General features: G+C 35.6%; 2 protein-coding genes across 2 annotated transcripts; one reads left to right on the top strand and one right to left on the bottom strand.

Moving 5' to 3' along the window:
• On the bottom strand, positions 5,014-12,031 carry LOC109228910 (probable serine/threonine-protein kinase At1g54610). The gene is made up of 8 exons (XM_019394167.1): positions 10,885-12,031; positions 9,471-9,755; positions 8,824-9,141; positions 7,523-7,750; positions 7,114-7,214; positions 6,841-6,955; positions 5,632-6,102; positions 5,014-5,540 (listed from the first exon to the last, which is right to left on the bottom strand). The coding sequence occupies exons 1-8, from the start codon at positions 11,296-11,298 to the stop codon at positions 5,334-5,336; spliced, it is 2,139 nt and encodes a 712-aa protein (XP_019249712.1). The 5' UTR covers positions 11,299-12,031; the 3' UTR covers positions 5,014-5,333.
• Positions 16,990-17,789, top strand: LOC109229945 (serine/threonine-protein phosphatase 7 long form homolog). Its single transcript, XM_019395486.1, has 3 exons — positions 16,990-17,370; positions 17,457-17,548; positions 17,720-17,789. The coding sequence occupies exons 1-3, from the start codon at positions 16,990-16,992 to the stop codon at positions 17,787-17,789; spliced, it is 543 nt and encodes a 180-aa protein (XP_019251031.1).

Below are 18,020 nucleotides of genomic sequence, written 5' to 3'. Positions count from 1 at the left end.
TATAATAAAACTAGTATCCAACCTCCCAAACTTCCCACTCCTTCACGTCCCTCACCCCTATATTCCCTAATTTCCAACTCCTTCATGTCCCTTCTCCATTTCCCCCACTTATCTTAAAATTAACCTACACATCTGTCAGAGCACACCCACACATCTATATAACACACTCACAAAAGGGAGGAGAAAAAAAAAAGCAAAAAAGGAAGAGAAGGAGGGGAAGAAAAGGAAAAATTTTGGAAGAGAAGAAAACCTTCAGTGGAAGATCCCAAGAAAAACCAACTAATCCCTTCTTCTCAAAACAGACACACACACACACACACTCACAAAAGACGGCAGTCATTTTTTTTTTTCCAGAATTAGCAATTTTCTTCAGTTCCATCTCCAAAAAACGCCGTTGCTTCTTCTTCGGCAAAAGACCACCCCTGACTTCAAAGAACTTAGCCGTTTTCACCTTTCTTGCACCCCAAAAAAAGAGAACAACCAGCCACTGTCGAGGTCGCCGGTGGGGTTTTCGTTCACGGTTCCGGCTCCGGTCAAAGGTTCATTCTTGTTCGAACTTTGAAAAGCAGTCAAACGATTGTAAAGGAAATTCCAGCAATGATATGAGTTGTATAGTAGAATTCCTTTTCCAGGTATACATTATATAGCCTGTTTTGTATACTAAATCAGTTTTGACTCACATATTATGGCTAGAATATGAAGAGTTTATCTGGAAATTAATGGTAAACAATTTCAAATATATGTGTTGAGCTGATTTGCCATTTGGACGGCTAAACAAAGATTTTTCAATTGGCTCTTTAGATGATTCCGTTTTCTTTTATTCTTTTCGTTGCTGGACAATATGAAAACATAAGTTTTGTTTCTTCCTTAGTTCTATTAGTTTTTTTTTTCTTTCTTTAAATATTTTTCACTAAGAGTGAGAAGCATTTACATAATTTTTGGATAGAGCAACTTCTCAACTTTGAAGCTAGCAGAAGAATAAGAAAAATGAGAAAAAATATTTGTGAATATCATTTGTCTTTCTTTACAGAATAAATATTGAGCTGTTAAGTCTTGATATAGTCGCAATTGCAAATCTCTTTCCCATATACATCTGCTAAAGCAAGATAGAGGAATATGGTGCACAAGAACGGCACTTTGTGAAGTCAAATAGATGAAAACATGACATACTAGAGTTTTCGATTAATTTTTGGTCTTGAAAAATGAAAATGGACTTTTGATATATATAGCTATAGTTAGTCACATAATTTTTTTTGTTAGCTTTTTCTTTTCTTGTTTTGGTTAGTGAATACTAATGGGATTGAAAATTCTTAGCCGGCCTTTGTCCTTTACTGTTTTCTTTGGCGTAATATAATCACAATTCCCAAAATTACGACCAAACTATGCGTTCGTGCAACTTTCATCGAACAATCTTAATAATAATAAAATGTTATTAATTGTGTACACGTTCGCGTGACACGAGTACGATTAAAAATTAATATTCGTAAAAAATGCTTTAGGCATGTCATCGTGATTGTGTACACGTTCGCGTGACATAATTACGATTTTTAAAATAAATCAAGGTACGCGTTCGCGCGACTTTGGCCGAATAATTTTAATATTAGATAAGTGCTATTAATTAGGTACACGTACGCGTGACATGATTTAGAACGCGTACCTTGGCCAAATAATTTAATATTAGATAAGTGCTATTAATTAGTTATACATACGCGTGACATGATTTTGTAGCGCACTAAATAAATGAGTACACGTTTGCATGACTTATTTCAAGATAATTCCGTAATAACGAATAATCAAGCAATTAAAAGCGGTAAAAGGTAAAACGCACATAGGATCTAAAACACGTAATAATCTGTTTTTTAAGCTAGGTATATGATTGTAAAGCGACCGTGCTAAAATTACGGAACTGGGGAGTGCCTAACACCTTCTCCCGGGTTAACATAATTCCCTAACTGGTCTTCTGGTTTCACAGGCCATAAATATAGTTAATTTCCTCGATTTGGGATTTAAAATAAACCGGTAACTTGGGACACCATATAACTATCCTAAGTGGCGACTCTGAAATTAAATAAATAATCTCATTTCGATTTATGTCACTTTAATTAGAAAAATTCCCTACCCACCTTCGGAAAAAAAGGAGGTGTGACAAATCTCAAAACCAAAAGGAAGGAATTTACCTCTAGCAATTGGAGAAATAAGAGGAAGAGAACGTCAACGTGGAAGGAAGAAAGGAAAAAGGACGAGGCATATTTATGATGACTACTAAAAGTGGCTTTTCAGTAAAAAGGGATTTTAAAAGTGACGTTTCAAATTTTCAACGTAACACTTAAAAAAGGAAAAGGGCAAAAATTTAAGAAAAAAGATACTTAGTAAATAGTAATCTTAGTTCCTAAGAGGTGCCATATCATCTTCTTTTGTCCTTCTTATATATATATATATATACTAGTCTTAGGGTACGCGCAAAGCGCGTGTACTTATATCAATAAGTATACTATTTCTAAAATTACATAAATATTATTGAATAATATGTTTGAGATATCGAACAAATATAAAAGAAAAAAAATATAAATCCCTAAAAATGATGAACATTAGCATAATCTATTTAATAGAGCTGTGTCTTTTAATAACTGAATACAAAATGTAGTTGTATTTAATTCAAAATATATATTTAGTCTATACCATGTTTGTGTCTTCTCAAATGAACTTGAGAATAGCTTTTGGAAGAAAATCAGAAATTTTTTAAATCTTCAAGGGCTATATGTTTTACTGAAACTAAAAAGAAAGTACAATAACTTGTGAAATTGAACCGATAAAATTATAAATTGGAATATAATTTAAGATGAATATATTGAATAATGATTGAGGACTTTCATGAACAAACTTTTTTCCTTTATTGAGTTAGCTATATAGGATCAATATTCAACAATTTAAGAAGCTTACACTTTATTTTATTACTCAAACACAAAAAATACTCTTTGAGATGAGAAATACGCGCAAAAAATATAAGTTCCTAAAAAGATACAAATTATTTCAAACTTTTCTCCTACTCAAACAATATATTATTCTCTTATCAAAATTATTCTTTGAGATGGGAAACACGCGCAAAAAATATAAGTTCCTAAAAAGATACAGTACAAATTATTTTCAAACTTTTCCTACTCAAACAATATATTATTCTCTTATCAATTTGTGTAATACTAAAAAACTAAATTTAATAAAATAAATATTTGGTACAAAATCTCTTACTTTTAGTAGTAACAATATATAGAAACATCTAGTTTAGAATTATAAGTTCCCTAATAAGAAAAATGAATGTGAATATATTTCCATGGAAGTTGCCGTGACTATATATAAGGAAAAGAAACGTATTGATTCTATTTCTCCCAATAATATCTACTTTAAAGTCCTTAATATTAGGACTTCTAACATAATTCAAATAAGGAAAGAGTTAATATTTAAAATTTAAATTACTTTTAAAGTACTAAATATTAGAAATATAACTAAATTACGATTTTGTCTAATGCAAAATTTATTTTTAAAGGGTAAAAAAAGGAACGGCATTTCGCTAAGGGCATTCATGCTTTTAATATAGTGTATACTACCTCAAGTGGTAAACGACATTTTTAAAAACATATAAATATTATATTGAAATATTGCGCTTGAGTTATAAAATAATAGTACATGTTCCTTAAACTAATAAATATTGATCCTTTATACATCACTCAATAAAAGAAGAAAATGCCACAAGAAAAGTTCTCAATCACTAATCATTACCTTCAACTAAAAAATTGTTCCATATTTTAATTTTATTTTATACTAAATAGATATAAAGTAGTGCTTGAGACGTATCCTATTAGTCATTACAAATTTATATAAAAAAATATCTTTCTCTTTTATCTTTGTAATTTTAAAATTCATTAGGTAATGAAATATATCTCATCTTTAAAATTTGTAATTTCGATTCATTAGGTAATAGAAGTATCTTTAGATACATTTTGTTTATCTTACTTCAATAAATGGTTACGATTAAATATAATTGTAATTATTGATTTTTCACTATATGTAAAGCATTGTTACATAATCTATCAATATCCTTTTATCAGTTTCGTCTGTATAGCAAATTTAGGAAGAAAATTTAATAATTGAGCGTTTGTTTTGACAGGACCTTTTATCAGTTTAAAACATGCTTAAAATAAACATGACATTTAGAATTCGAAAATTCCATGATCAATACAAACAAAAAATAAAAAAGAAAAAAAATACACGTACTATCTTCACTCAAGTGCATGTGGAAAATATATAGACGTTAATAGATCATAGGAAATAGAGAATGAAGCAGCAAAAATATCAATATTTTGAAGACACAAAGATTCGATATGAAAGAGTTTAATATAGACAAAAAAATCAAGTTTTTACTTCATAGCAAAGGAAAAGTAAAGATACAAAAAGAAAAAAAGGCCAAATTTACGAACCAAATGATAAGTAGTGATGATTTGGTTGAAGGAAACCAAACTCTAATTTGCGATAAGAGTACATGTAGTAATAGTTTTATATGTTATGTGGACTCAAGTCAACAATAGATCTATCAATCTCCAATCACATTATAAGGCGGAAGTTGCTACTACTTGACTTGATACAAGTTTTTTTTGTACTAAATTGTCACAAAGGAAACATTTACTTAGAAGTTTATTTTATTGTGCCAAAAGGAGAAAAAAAGACTTCAAAACGTCTAAACCTAAAAGAATACTAAATATCTAATTTTAAATATTAAGAAAATAATTAAATGTGACTATTTCTATTTTTATTGAGTGAAAAAGGCCATTTCGCTAAGGGTCTTCGAAATCTATATAAAAGATTGGCACATTTCAATATTTCCTTAATAAGAAACATTTATAGCCACACAAATATTGTGGCAAATTTCAAAAGTTTTACGGCCACACAAATGCTATGGCAAATTTTCTTTTTCTTGATTTCACTAAGCATCTTGCGAAAAGTTTTTCTAAGATGATGCAATGAGATCCTTTGAACATTTACTATCTTGCGAAAAGTTTTGGGATCTTAGTTGTGAAGATAGCTGCAAGAATGACTCAAATATCTAGAGAGAGTTACATATTTTAATAGCAGAAGAAGATGAGATTTTCCTAATAAATTCTTCTACAAATGGCTAAAAAACGCCCAACACTACCCTTCCTTAAACAACCTCTATACAAACTCCTCTCACCCTTTTCAAATTAACTCATTTTACAAGATAAATAAGTACTACTACTAACTATGATTTTCTATAGTCTCTTCTCTTTTTTGGCTGTTCTTAGCCGCGTCGCTCCCATAGAAAGTCAACGGCCAGAAACAAATAATGAATTGACTGATAATTGGTTCCCTTCAATCTGAATTTTCTTAGCTTTTGCCTTGTCCAAGCGTGCCCTTCTTACAGCTTCTTGGACATGGCGATCGTGATCTTTCAACATCTGATCCATTTTGCCTGATGGAACTAGTAGTGGCCCAGAATAGTGAATTTTGTTGCCTTTTGATCCATATCCCAGCTGAACATGAAAAATGGGCAAATTAGACCACGGCTAAAACCATCATAGGTTTCGAAAATATATAATGTGAATAGGTTGATAGGCTTCTTACAAGAACAGGATCATTGTTGCTGGTTCTGCCGTCCTCATTTTGATGTGAGCTCGCAAGTGAGTGATTTTTCTGCTCTTGTTTCATCGCAGAATGTGAGACCTCTTTGAATGATCCAGGAAACCTGGCTATAAGTTTAGGAACCTCTTGTTTATGTGAACCACACTTGTCTGGCCGGTCTTCAGAGAACATGCTTCTCCTTGCAGCGACTAGACCGGACATAGCTGACAAATCCGCAACAGAAAGTTTTGGGGCATCTTCCATATTCTTTCCAGCTTTTGCCCAGGCAGCTCGGTGAGCTAATGGCCCGGAATGTGAACCTCGCTTATGCAGCTGCGCTTGAGGATCATTGTTTGCTTCTTCCACAACCTGAGATGGTCTGGGAGGATCAATTGGAAAACCAGAGGCAACTTCTTCCTGGTGAGAGTTGAACATCTCACTTCTGCTTTTTGAATTGGATTGACCTTGCCTTTTCTGCATAGAGAGTGCCAAACCACATGAATACAGAACAGAATTAACAAATTGTAGTTTCAAGGTTTGAATGGGACAGGTTAAGGATAGGCGCAAGATTAGATAATTGGAATACCAGAAAATAGCATAAACTCAGAATGAAGCCATGACAGAGCTACGCATTTAAATGGGCTATTAATCTCTGAACAACACAAAGGTTAGGTCGTTGTAATGCTAGTGAGGAAAAAGGTCGCTGAAGATACTAATACGCTGAGTACTCCTTTCTACAGAGCTGGCGTGCAATTGTACTCGCATTTATCAATTCATCAACTGCCCCTTTTCTCTTCCATACTCGCATGTTTTAAAGGTTAAATGACTAGATGTCGTATGCACGGCCTCCTCTTCCCACGCACCCACCAAAAAAAAGGAAAAAAGTTTGACAGTTGTGAGAAGCTGTTGAGTGATTTAGAGTAATTTCACAGGCATAAGAAGAGAAGATTCCAAGGTTACTTGGTTTTTTCAAGTCAGTAAAAAAGGGCAGCCCGGTGCACTATGCTCCCGCTATGCGCGGGGTCCGGGGAAGGGCCGGACCACAAGAGTCTATTTACGCAGCCTTACCCTGCATTTCTATAAGAGGCTGTTTTCACGGCTCGATTTTACCAGTTACGCCAAGGCTCCCCTTTGGTTTTTTTCAAGTCAGTGATTCACAGAAAGTAGTATTTTAACCCATGAGCAGATCAATGTCTTATCGCAAAAGATTACCTGCATAGATGAAACTAATTCAGCATTGGCTTCGGGTGCAGGGACTGCACGCGATTCTCTCGTTCCTCTCCTTTCTAAGTCATATCTATGACCCTTGTTTCCAGCTGCCGCTTGCCTAAAAAAATATTGATATTATCAGCATACAAACAACACCACATCAACCAACAGATCAGTTATGTCTTAATGCCCATTTGTAACTGACAATTCCGGAGCACATGAAATAAGAAGCTAGCTAAAGCATATTTATGTTTTCTGCTAAACTGCTACGTTTACCTTCGGGCTTCTTCATCCCGCACTTTTGCATCAAATTCCTTGCACGGAGGATATTTTGGCAAGCTCAAAGGATCACAAGGAAGTGGCTTTGTTGTAAAGAACTGAAATGAAGCAGGCTGGATAATCAAGAATTTGAAAATTTGCCAATTGTTGTCTAATCATGGCCATTAGGGCTCTATAGCATCAAAATGGATGAAGAAAACAGATAAACGTAATAAATTTCAAGACAAAGCACCAAGGAGGCACTATCATCAAATTAGTATCTGAGAACACAAGACAGTTCGGCTCGGATAAAGCAACATGTTCTTTGATACAAATTGCAAATACTGAACTTTTAGTATTTGCATATAATGAAATATATAGTCAAACAACTCCTCTTAGAAGGTTTCATCTTTAAGAAACTTCATACCTCACTCTTCAAGGCAGAGGCTGATGACCCACGATCGGCAGGATCGATTGAAAGTAAAGTTTCTATGAGTGCTAGTGCTGGTGCAGGAAACTCTTTAAATGTTTCCGCAACACAACGCCTATAAGGTTGTTGGGGCTTGAAGATTGTTGCATGGGGCAACCTCGATTTCCTCCAATACTCCTCAGAAGGTGATCCACACAGTTTGAAAATCTTATGAAGCTGCTCAACCTACAGCACAGATTATGCACTTTGCTTTTATGACATGTTAAGCTAGAATGCAAGATTAATAGATAGACAAAGAGAATAGTTATACAAGACAAAATAACTACGGATAGGATAAGTGACAGGCCAATAATGTCGAGTAAAGACACAACTGATGTTCCCTATCAGAGAAAATTCAAACCACCATCAACTGTTCATCATATCAGACTGCAACATGCACCTACCAGGATGACAAAGGATCCATAATGATTAATGAGTAAACGAGCTTCAAAAGAAGTATACAAGACCATATGTTATAACACCTATGGCATCCTAGCCTTTCAAAGACGTGTCAAAATCACATAGTCGAGCAACTTCCTCGCATTTCTGTATCGAAGAAGCACCAATATCATTCGCATTCTCAAACTTCCAACGGTAACTCCATTCACCAGGTAGTGAAAAAATGAAAAGTAATCATCCATGAGCCAAGACCAATTTGTCGTATACTGCAATACCAACCATCGGCTAGCTTCCTAAGAAGCCACTACTACTTTTTTTATCAAGCAATGAAACCAGTACTTCCATTGCAAAGTTGAAGTCGACCACGGCAATACCACGTGAGAACAAAAGAAATGCTGCAGTTCACATCCTAACTCACTTGTATCATATAGACACTCTAAGTAAGATGGTTAAGGTATTTTAAAGAAATATATGCTATTAGGATGTTTCAAAATTATCAGGCTGGTATGATTTTCTATAATGACAATGGTTTTGAACCTTCGCTAAAATGAAGTGTGATTTACTGACTTCACAAAGAACTGTGTTATTTGTTGCCAGCATCAAGAACCAAAAAGCAGGATACCAGCAAATGACATTTGACCTCAAACAAATGACAGTACAAACTCCACAATTTGGTCTACCTGGTGCATTGAACCTATGAGCTCAAATGACCCTAACTATATTTGATTAGGAATAACTCTAAAGCGAAGCATCAGTAACCATTATGATATTCAACCATGGGACCCTGATGTATTTTATTTCGATATCAGTAAAATGGGTACAATACAATCAAAAAAAAAAAAGATTAACAAAGAACATACCTCTGTTCTTCCTGGCATTATCGGCTTGCCAGCATAAAGTTCTGCAAGTATGCAACCAGTGCTCCACAAATCCACAGCAGTCCCATAGTAAGTAGCACCAAGTAGCAGTTCCGGAGGTCGATACCAGAGAGTCACAACACGGCTAGTGAGAGGCTGGCTTTGATGAGGATCAAAAAAGCTAGCCAGACCAAAATCAGCAATCTTCAATATGCCATTATTGTCAATTAAAAGGTTGGAGCCTTTTATATCACGATGTAAAACACCACGACTGTGACAATGATCAAGTCCACATAAAAGTTGCTGCATGTAACATTTGACCTACAAAAGGCAAATATGATTTTCCACTTAGGTGAACAAACAGAATAAACCCTGGAAAAAGAATTAATGAAATGAAAAGAGAAAGAGAACCAAGCTCTTCCTTCCTCGTGAACAGGTGATACAAAAAGTGAGCAAATTAAGAAGCATATTTATTATACATGCAAGAACACAATCTCACAACAGGAAGCCAAGTGAGCATCTCTGTTGATGTAAATACAAGTCGAAGGTCTGACTATCAGGATTTTCAGTGGTAAATTTACTTGGTGAAGAAGAAGCATGTAATTTGCCATAACATTAAATGGGTAGATACTGAAAGCAAATCCAAATACCTGTGACTCAGTAAACTTAAGACCAGGGTGTGACGCTAGCCCGGCCAAATCATGCTCCATGTACTCAAATACAAGGTATAGGCTGCAAGACATCCTAGAAGTAACTAAACCTTCTAATTTTATTATGTTTGGATGATCAAGCCTCCGTAGTATGTGAATCTCCCTCGCCATGAACCGAACACTCTCAGGTTCTAGGTTATCAAATCTCACTTTCTTCAAAGCGACGATCTTCCCTTGATCAAGATCACGAGCACGGTAAACATTGCTGTAGGTGCCTTGACCAATCTATGGAGCCATAATACCAAGTATCAAGTTAGCCTCATTCACGCATCAAGTATATCAAAGTAAACAAATCACACAATGTTTTAGCCACTCCATACGAAATTAACAAAAGCATAAAATCTTCCCCTGCGAGAATACTAGTTGAGCACTGGTATGCTAGTATTGCAGAATAGCTGTGACAGTAAACAGTAGCAATTTTCTAGAATTATCATCTGACCGGATACTTAAATTTAAAAGAAGAAGAGGTGAGTTGTTCATGATATCTGAAACAACTGAATCAGCCGAATCCGACCTGCACAACCATGTTCTGTAATTGGGATGTAACAAATTGCCGAACATTTACTTGTTCAGGCCTATCCCAACATTACGAATAGATGTACTTGTTCACAGAAAAAAAAAAGATGCATGTACAAATCAACTAAACACTTAACTCTGCCTCAATCCCAAACTAGAAAGGGTTAGCTAAATTAATGTGTACATTTATTCTGCTTTATTTGGGCAAATTACATTCCAATATATTCCTTGCCATTCAACACCACACATGGGTAGAGATGTAGTGCATACCTAAGAGAGAACATCCTAATGAACTCAACATTTGATTCGTGGTATTATGGCAATTTGTTAATGACAATTTTAACAATGAATGTAAACCTACCGCAACCCTTCATTTTTATTGGAACTATGACAAGCTATCCAAAACTCACATTATGAAGTATGTGTGTAAATTAACGCTGTGCCTTGACAGCTGAGGAATAGCTCAGTGGCAAAAGCCCTAAGCCTCCAACTATGAAGTTGAGGCTCGAACCACCAAATGGACAAAAGTGGGAAGGATTACCATATTGGAAAAATATAGTATTAATTTCTTGCCCATTGTCCTAGGTTTATATCAGCATAAACTTGATATTGGCTATACCATGCACCCAAAATCTTCCAGCTCTAATTCAGTGCTGAAGTGGAACATTTCCCCCTTTTTCGGACAATTAGCACAACACTAGTACATGAATCATCAGAAAGTAAATATTCACTCTTGTGGGGGAGGGAGACAGAGACAATTATGTGACAATTCTCATGAAATGCTTGGAGTTTCTACAGTAGAATGAAAAGTCAGAGACACAAAATTAAAGGTGCATACTTTATCCAACTTCTCAAAAGAATCAGCTCGTCTCGGCACCCATCCTCTGATAGCTTCACCAGCAACAGCAGCAAGCCAAGGTGGCCATCCAGCAGCAACATGTTCCCCTTCACTCCCTTTCGGCAATATCCCAATTCCAGGATGATGTGTAGCAACAATAAACTCTTGCTTTTCCCTTTTCCTCTCATAATTCTGACTCTGCAATCTTACTGAACCATTTACTTGTTTATCAATTAGCATTGCCTTCCCATCAATGCTATCCAAACGATCTTTAACCCTATAAGCTGATTCCTCTCTTCTTGATGAACCAGCCCTTGGCCCTCTCAAACTTGCAGCACTTTTACTCGACAATCTCTCCCTTGGACTATCTCTACTGTCTTCAATGGCAGAGGGCTTACCGCAGGCACAACCCATCCCAAATACTTACCACTCTAAAAAGCACCAAACACTTCAACCCCACCTCCCAAAATCACATCTTTTCACTAATAAACCTCCTCATTTTCAACAAAAACTCGCTTTCCAATTACTAGGGACCAACCAATTAGCAAAATTAAAGTAACCCCACCTCCCAAAATCACATCTTTTCACTAATAAACCTCCTTATTTTCAACAAAAACACACTTTACAATTACTACAGAACAACTAATTATCAAAATTAAAGCAACCCCACCTCCCAAAATCAAATCTTTTAGCCAATAAACCTCTTCATTTTCAAGAAAACACTACTTCCCACTAAATACAAGTCTACCAAATGATTCAAAGAACCAAAGGAAAACCAAGAAAACAGTTCAATACAGAAGAGTATAAATGTACAGCCACTAAAATTGTGCAAATGGTTTCAAAAGAAAAGAGCTAGAAATGAATGTTGAAGTGAGTGTCGTAGAGTGTGTATGAGAAGTTGGGTGGAGGAGAAAGCATGGTTGTGGATCTAGGGCACGGATGGATTGAGTTTTCAGGGGGGGATACAGAAAAGAGAGAGAGATAAAAAGAGATTAAATTTGGAAAAGTGAGTGTTTTACACAAAAAACTGTTAGGTGGATTTTATATTCTGACCGCCGAAGAGCAGCTTTTTTAATAAATACACTTCACAGTACCCAGTGTGTGTGTGTGTGAGAGAGAAACAGAGAGGACGGAAGCTGGGAAGACCGATGCTGTTCCGTTGTGACATTCTTAACATGTTAAGTTGTTAACCACGCGCACAACACACCAAACTACCTGCCACCTTACTTTATTTATTATTTCAGTTAAACTTCTTATTTGGATCTTTATGAGACCACCTAAATCACCCCTTATTTAAAATTAATAAGTACTCTACTTATTTTACTGTAGTTTGTTCATAAATATCTTATTTAAATATAAATACTCTCAACTTTGTTCGCATTTATTGCTTGGTGTTTAGCCGTTTAAATAGTACTCCCTCCGGTCCAAAATAAGTAATTTTTTGATTGTTTTCACCCAAATTAAGAAATTCACCTTTTAACATTAATTAGCAATGGAATTGACCTTATTAACCTTTGCTATCTCTTCACATAAACACTCCTAGTACATACTCCAACACTATTTACTCCAAGGGCAATGTAGGAAAAAAATAATTAATTCATTCTTGAAATCTGGAAAAATCACTTATTTTGGACCACAAAAAAAAGGCCAGAAAATCACTTATTGTGAACCGGAGGGAGTAACATTATGATATAAATGGGATACATTAGTAATATGCGTAGTACAAAATGTAAAATTACTTTAAATCATATTCTTATATTGGCATAACGTTATAAATTTTATCGTCCGTACGCACATGCGCAATTAGAATATGAGCCCGTTTGGATTAGCTGATTTGAAATAGCTGATAAGCATTAGGTGCTGAAAAGCACTTTTAAGTGATTAAACTGATTTAATAAATAAGCAGTTACGTGTTTGGGTACAAGTGTTGAAATTGATAATAAGTTGCTGCAGTATTTGATAAAAAAGTGCTGATAAGCTCTTTTCTGTTAACATGACTCAAATAACCTTAGAATTGTTTACACCTATAAGGGCGTAATTTCTTCAAAATTTTAGATTCCAGATCGATTCAAATACAAAATATTCTATTTGTCATTTTATTTTAAATACAACTGTGCTTAGATAAGATAATTTTTATGATAAATATAATTTATTTTATGATAAGCATATAATCATAAATTATAATAATTAATAAATTGACAAAAGTTTCTCAGTAAAAAATAAACCTAAATAGGCAAATTATTTGAAGAGAAACAAACATTGTCTTCATCGTCACAACACTTAGAAAGCAATACACCAAAAATTTGATATGTCCTCATTTATTACATACAGTTCAAAGATTAATACACAATCACATAGATATAAGTATGCAAAGGAACAGAGAATTTGCATATCTTAAACGGTCAATGAGAATTACAGACTTGAAGAGGTGTTTGGGGGGGGGGGGGAGGGGGAGGAGTTTAGGTTGAATACTTGAGGCGGTGACTATCGATGTAGGAGTTTTGTTCTAAAAAGAATATTTTAAGGATAAAATAGTAAAAGTTTTGGTCAAACTTAAAGTGCTTATAAGCTAAAAATTCATAAGCTGGGGGTGACCAGCTTATGGTTTTTGGCTTATTTTTGACTTATAAACACTTGGCTTATAAGCACTTTTAACTTTACCAAACGCGTAGATAAGCCAAAAAGTACTTATAAGCTAGTTTGATCGGCTTATAAGCTTAGCCAAACACCCTCTATATGTTATTCAAGCTCAATATTCATAAATGTTAGTAGCACTTTTTAGATTTATTTACTTATCTAATTCTTACTGATTATATCATCTTCTTTCTTACTTTATTGTATATTAGTAATTGTAAATTAATCATCAAAGATTACGGTAGAATAATAAGTACTCATTCATCTTTAATCAAAGATTTCGAGTTTAAATTATGAGAATGAAATCTATCTTTTGATAGGATAATGCTTTACCCACTAAATTGAAATCTAAATTAATCGAACTTCAGAACAGATATCATATATCAAATTGGGAATTAAAAAAATTACAAATTCACCTATTAGTAGGAAGATACTCTTCCATCTCTACTATAATAAATATAACCGACTTTGGAAATTGAAATTTTGATAAGACTTAGCACAAATATAAAAACCTCTAATTGTTAATGCTTCTCGTACAAAAGTCCAAGGTTGTTTTTGTATCTATCCACACCACATGCGATTAGGGAGATTTTCAAACAGTTTTGTCGATAAGTGACTTCTTTGCTTTGTCTTATTTCAAAACTTTAATCTAATTGGGCCAGAGCTACCTGTACACTTACAACTGGGAGAGGTCGTGCAAGAGCGTGGGAATGAGGCGCGTAGGGGAAGAAGGGTTTTACTGCTATGCTGTCTCTGTTTTCTGCACAAAGTAGTGTGCCTTTGCTCAGGGCCTGGGGAGTGAGTGAGGAGGGGTGGGGGGCTGGTTCCTACTTTTCTTTGGCTTTTATATTTGTGGGGTCTTCACGCATTAATATGATAAGTTAAGACCTTTTAGTGCAATTATTATTCCTCATTTACCTACTGAGCCACTTATTTCCCTACATTTTTAAAACCCATTAATTAAGAGTTTATTACTACAATAAAACCAGCTGTGGGTTCCATTTCCCTAAACCCGGTGCTTCATATTCCCTCCTCTTTAATGGATAATCTGAATACTTTATGAGTACGAGTAATAAGCTTTTCTTTTATTGAGTGCGTTATTTATTAAATTGCTAATTAGAAATGGAGTAAAACTTTAAGTAGTTTTGAACTTGACGAAGATTGTCACGACCCAAAATCGGGTCCGAAACTTAATTAATGACTTTTTAGACACAAAGTACGTTTTTAATGTTTAAAAAAAAAAGTTACAAAAATGGGTACTTCGCAGTACTGTACTGCGAAGTATTTTTTAATTTTTTTTTTATCTATTTCGCAGTATAGTACTGCGAAGTACCAAAACGCTACGTTTAATTTATGAGTTGGGCCCAGCCTTATTTAATTAAGGCAATTCGCAGTATAGTACTGCGAATTACTAATTCGCAGTACTATACTGCGAATTACTAATTCGCAAAAGAAGCTTTGGATTCCGTGTTTCGGGTGCAAAAATTCGATTTCAATAATATTCAAAAACCTACATCGAGGTATTTCAATTTAGTTTATGCCGAAACTCGTATAGTCATGCATATTAGTATTGTTTAGTATGTTTCCATGTGAATTTATGTTATGTTTTTGTTTAATTTTGTATCTTTTATATACCCAGATTGATTTATTTGATACCCGAATTTATGTTATGTTTGTGACCAAAAATGCTACCGGATTGTTTGTGTTATATTTGATTTATTTGATACCCGAATTTATGTTATGTTTGTGACCAAAAATGCTACCGGATTGTTTGTGTTATATTTGATTTATATACCCGAATTTATGTTATGTTTGTGACCAAAAATGCTTAAAATTTGATAAATAATTTGTATTCTTATGTAATTTGTATTAAAATTTGATAAATAATTTGTATTGTTAAATAATATTATTTATTTTGTTTATTTGTATTGTTAATGTTATGTTCATATTGTAGAGCCTTGTAGCGTAGTAAAATATAGTGTCTTTTAGCGAAGTAAAATATAGAGCCTTTTAGCGTAGTAAAATGTATAGCCTTTTAGCGTAGAGTCTCAGTAGCTAACAAAATTTTAAAAATGTTGAAATTGAGACGCATAATAATTAAGGATAACTCGGTGCTACCGGCCCGCAAAAATCAAGTCTGGAACCCATACATAACTATTATCTCCAATTCAAAAATTTATAATTTAATTTATTAAGTTAACAAAATTCTAAAAATGTTGAAATTGAGACGCATAATAATTAAGGATAAGTCGGTGCTACCGGGCCTCAAAAATCAAGCCTGGAATCCATACATAATTATTATCTCCAATATTAAACATAATTAATTATTTAATTTATTAAGTTAACAAAATTCTAAAAATATTGAAATTGAGACGCATAATAATTAAGGATAAGTCGGTGCTGCCGAGCCTCAAAAATCAAGCCTGGAACCCATACATTATTATTATCTCAAATATTAAACATAATTAATTATTTAATTTATTAAGTTAACAAAATTCTAAAAATGTTGAAATTGAGAAGCATAATAATTAAGGATTATTCGGTGCTACAGGGCCTAAAAAATCAAGCCTGGAACCCATACATAACTATTATCTCCAATTCAAAAATTTATAATTTAATTTATTAAGTTTACAAAATTCTAAAAATGTTGAAATTGAGACGCATAATAATTAAGGATAACTCGGTGCTACCGGGCCTCAAAAATCAAGCCTGGAACCCATACATAATTATTTACTCCAGTTCAAAAATTTATAATTTAATTCTTTAAGGTAACAAAATTCTAAAAATGTTAAAAATGTAGACGCATAATAATTAAGGATAACTCGGTGTCTTCATTCTTCTACTCCAGGTGAAATACCCCTGTTGTTCCTCAGTAGCTCAGTGGTAGAGCGGTCGGCTGTTTCGCTTACGGAAAGTAGAAAGCGAAGCCGAGCAGTTTCGAGTGAATCCGGGCCTCGAAAATCAAGCCTGGAACCCATACATAACTATTCTCTCCAATATTAATCATACTTAATTATTTAATTTATTACACTAACACAAACAATTAATTTTGTTTAAATTATAGTAGACGACATGACCTTTCCTCCGCCTGCGCATCCTGGACCTGCCGAGGATCAGCTACTAGTGCTGCAGGGTGACCATAGGTCCTCCTATGTTTGGGAGGGACAGCTATCGATGCAGGCTCTCCGCCCCAGGAGGCCTGATGATTTGTGGGAGTTTATTGCGGGGCATCCTTTCCATGAGCGCGTAGTAGAGAGCCTCCAGACTACGGAATTATATACCATTTTTGAGCTTGGACGGATGCAGCTTGATTGGTCGCTCATCACGGCCTTGGTAGAGCGGTAGCGACCGGAGACGTATACATTTCACTTGCCCACTGGAGAGGCCACCATCACGCTGCAGGATGTCCAGGTTTTATACGGACTGCGCGTAGAGGGACGCGCCTTCGCACTGCCCCACCACTGGAGAGGGATGACACGTGCACAGTTGGCGGATATGATGGGGCAGTTGACTGGTTCTAGACCTCAGGGTGACCGGAGTGGCAGTCGCGTTGCTTTGTCATTCATTAGAGATCAGATGGCGGATTTGCACCCAGATATTACCCACGAGACGGAGCATCTTTGGATTCAGAGGTACACTCGGTTGGCGTTGCTCCTACTTTTCGGGTGTGTCTTGTTCCCGGACACTTCGGGGAGTAAAGTGAGTATGCGCTTTCTCCATTGTCTTGAGCAGCTGGATGAGCTACCCCAGTACAGCTGGGGTGCTACTGTTCTGGCGTATCTGTATAGGAGCATGTGCCGGGCGAGCATAGGTCCAACAGTTGATATATGTGGTTTTCTGCCCCTCCTACAGGTGCAAAAAATTTCCGAATACTTTGTTCTTTACTCCAAATTCTATATCGTGAAATGACTCATAAATTTACATACATTTTATCTTAGCTTTGGGCCTGGCAGCGGATCATGCCGTTGCAGCCACCTCTACCACCACTTCCGCCCGGTGAGGATTATCGGCTTCTCCCTCTAGCTATCAGGTGGATTCTCCGGCGTGGGAACTACCGAGGGATGGATGCCCATCATAATCTCCCCCTTCTCAGGGATGTGTTAGATATGTTGGTGGACGGACAGGTAAATATGTACCTACACTTGGTTGTTTTAAATTGAGTTGTGTTTTGCGTACTCATTTTTATGTTATTATTTGGTAGTTCATCTGGACGCCATACAGCATCGAGTTGCTTGGTCAGCTACCCGCTTGTTGCTCAGTCGACCGGCTGATTTGGAGCACCTCCGTCCCGATGATCTTCTGGGATCACGTTGAGTATCATGCCACGGAGCGTGTGCTTTGACAGTTTGGCCTTCCTCAGCCTATACCGAGGGAGCCTGGATGGGAGGATACACACTATCAGCGGGACGACCGTGCCAGCATGGACCGGCAGTATATTGGATGGCTACAGCAGCAGATAGCTTATTGGGAGGACCGAGCTGGGCGCATTCCGCTACCACCTA

This window comes from Nicotiana attenuata, chromosome 7, assembly GCF_001879085.1.
Source record: "Nicotiana attenuata strain UT chromosome 7, NIATTr2, whole genome shotgun sequence".
NCBI lineage: Eukaryota > Viridiplantae > Streptophyta > Magnoliopsida > Solanales > Solanaceae > Nicotiana > Nicotiana attenuata.
This window is presented reverse-complemented; position numbering and strand designations above follow the sequence as displayed.

What these genes read in the sequence shown, in the direction of transcription:
- LOC109229945 (XM_019395486.1), top strand. Translation starts at nt 16,990, where the DNA reads ATGACACGTGCACAGTTGGCGGATATGATGGGGCAGTTGACTGGTTCT. An exon ending in GTTTTCTGCCCCTCCTACAG is followed by an intron (nt 17,371 to 17,456) that starts GTGCAAAAAATT and finishes ATTTTATCTTAG; the next exon opens with CTTTGGGCCTGGCAGCGGAT. An exon ending in CTTCTCCCTCTAGCTATCAG is followed by an intron (nt 17,549 to 17,719) that starts GTGGATTCTCCG and finishes ATTATTTGGTAG; the next exon opens with TTCATCTGGACGCCATACAG.
- LOC109228910 (XM_019394167.1), bottom strand. Translation starts at nt 11,298, where the DNA reads ATGGGTTGTGCCTGCGGTAAGCCCTCTGCCATTGAAGACAGTAGAGAT. An exon ending in CCTCTGCCTTGAAGAGTGAG is followed by an intron (nt 7,215 to 7,522) that starts GTATGAAGTTTC and finishes GCTTCATTTCAG; the next exon opens with TTCTTTACAACAAAGCCACT. An exon ending in GCAACAATGATCCTGTTCTT is followed by an intron (nt 5,541 to 5,631) that starts GTAAGAAGCCTA and finishes TTTCATGTTCAG; the next exon opens with CTGGGATATGGATCAAAAGG.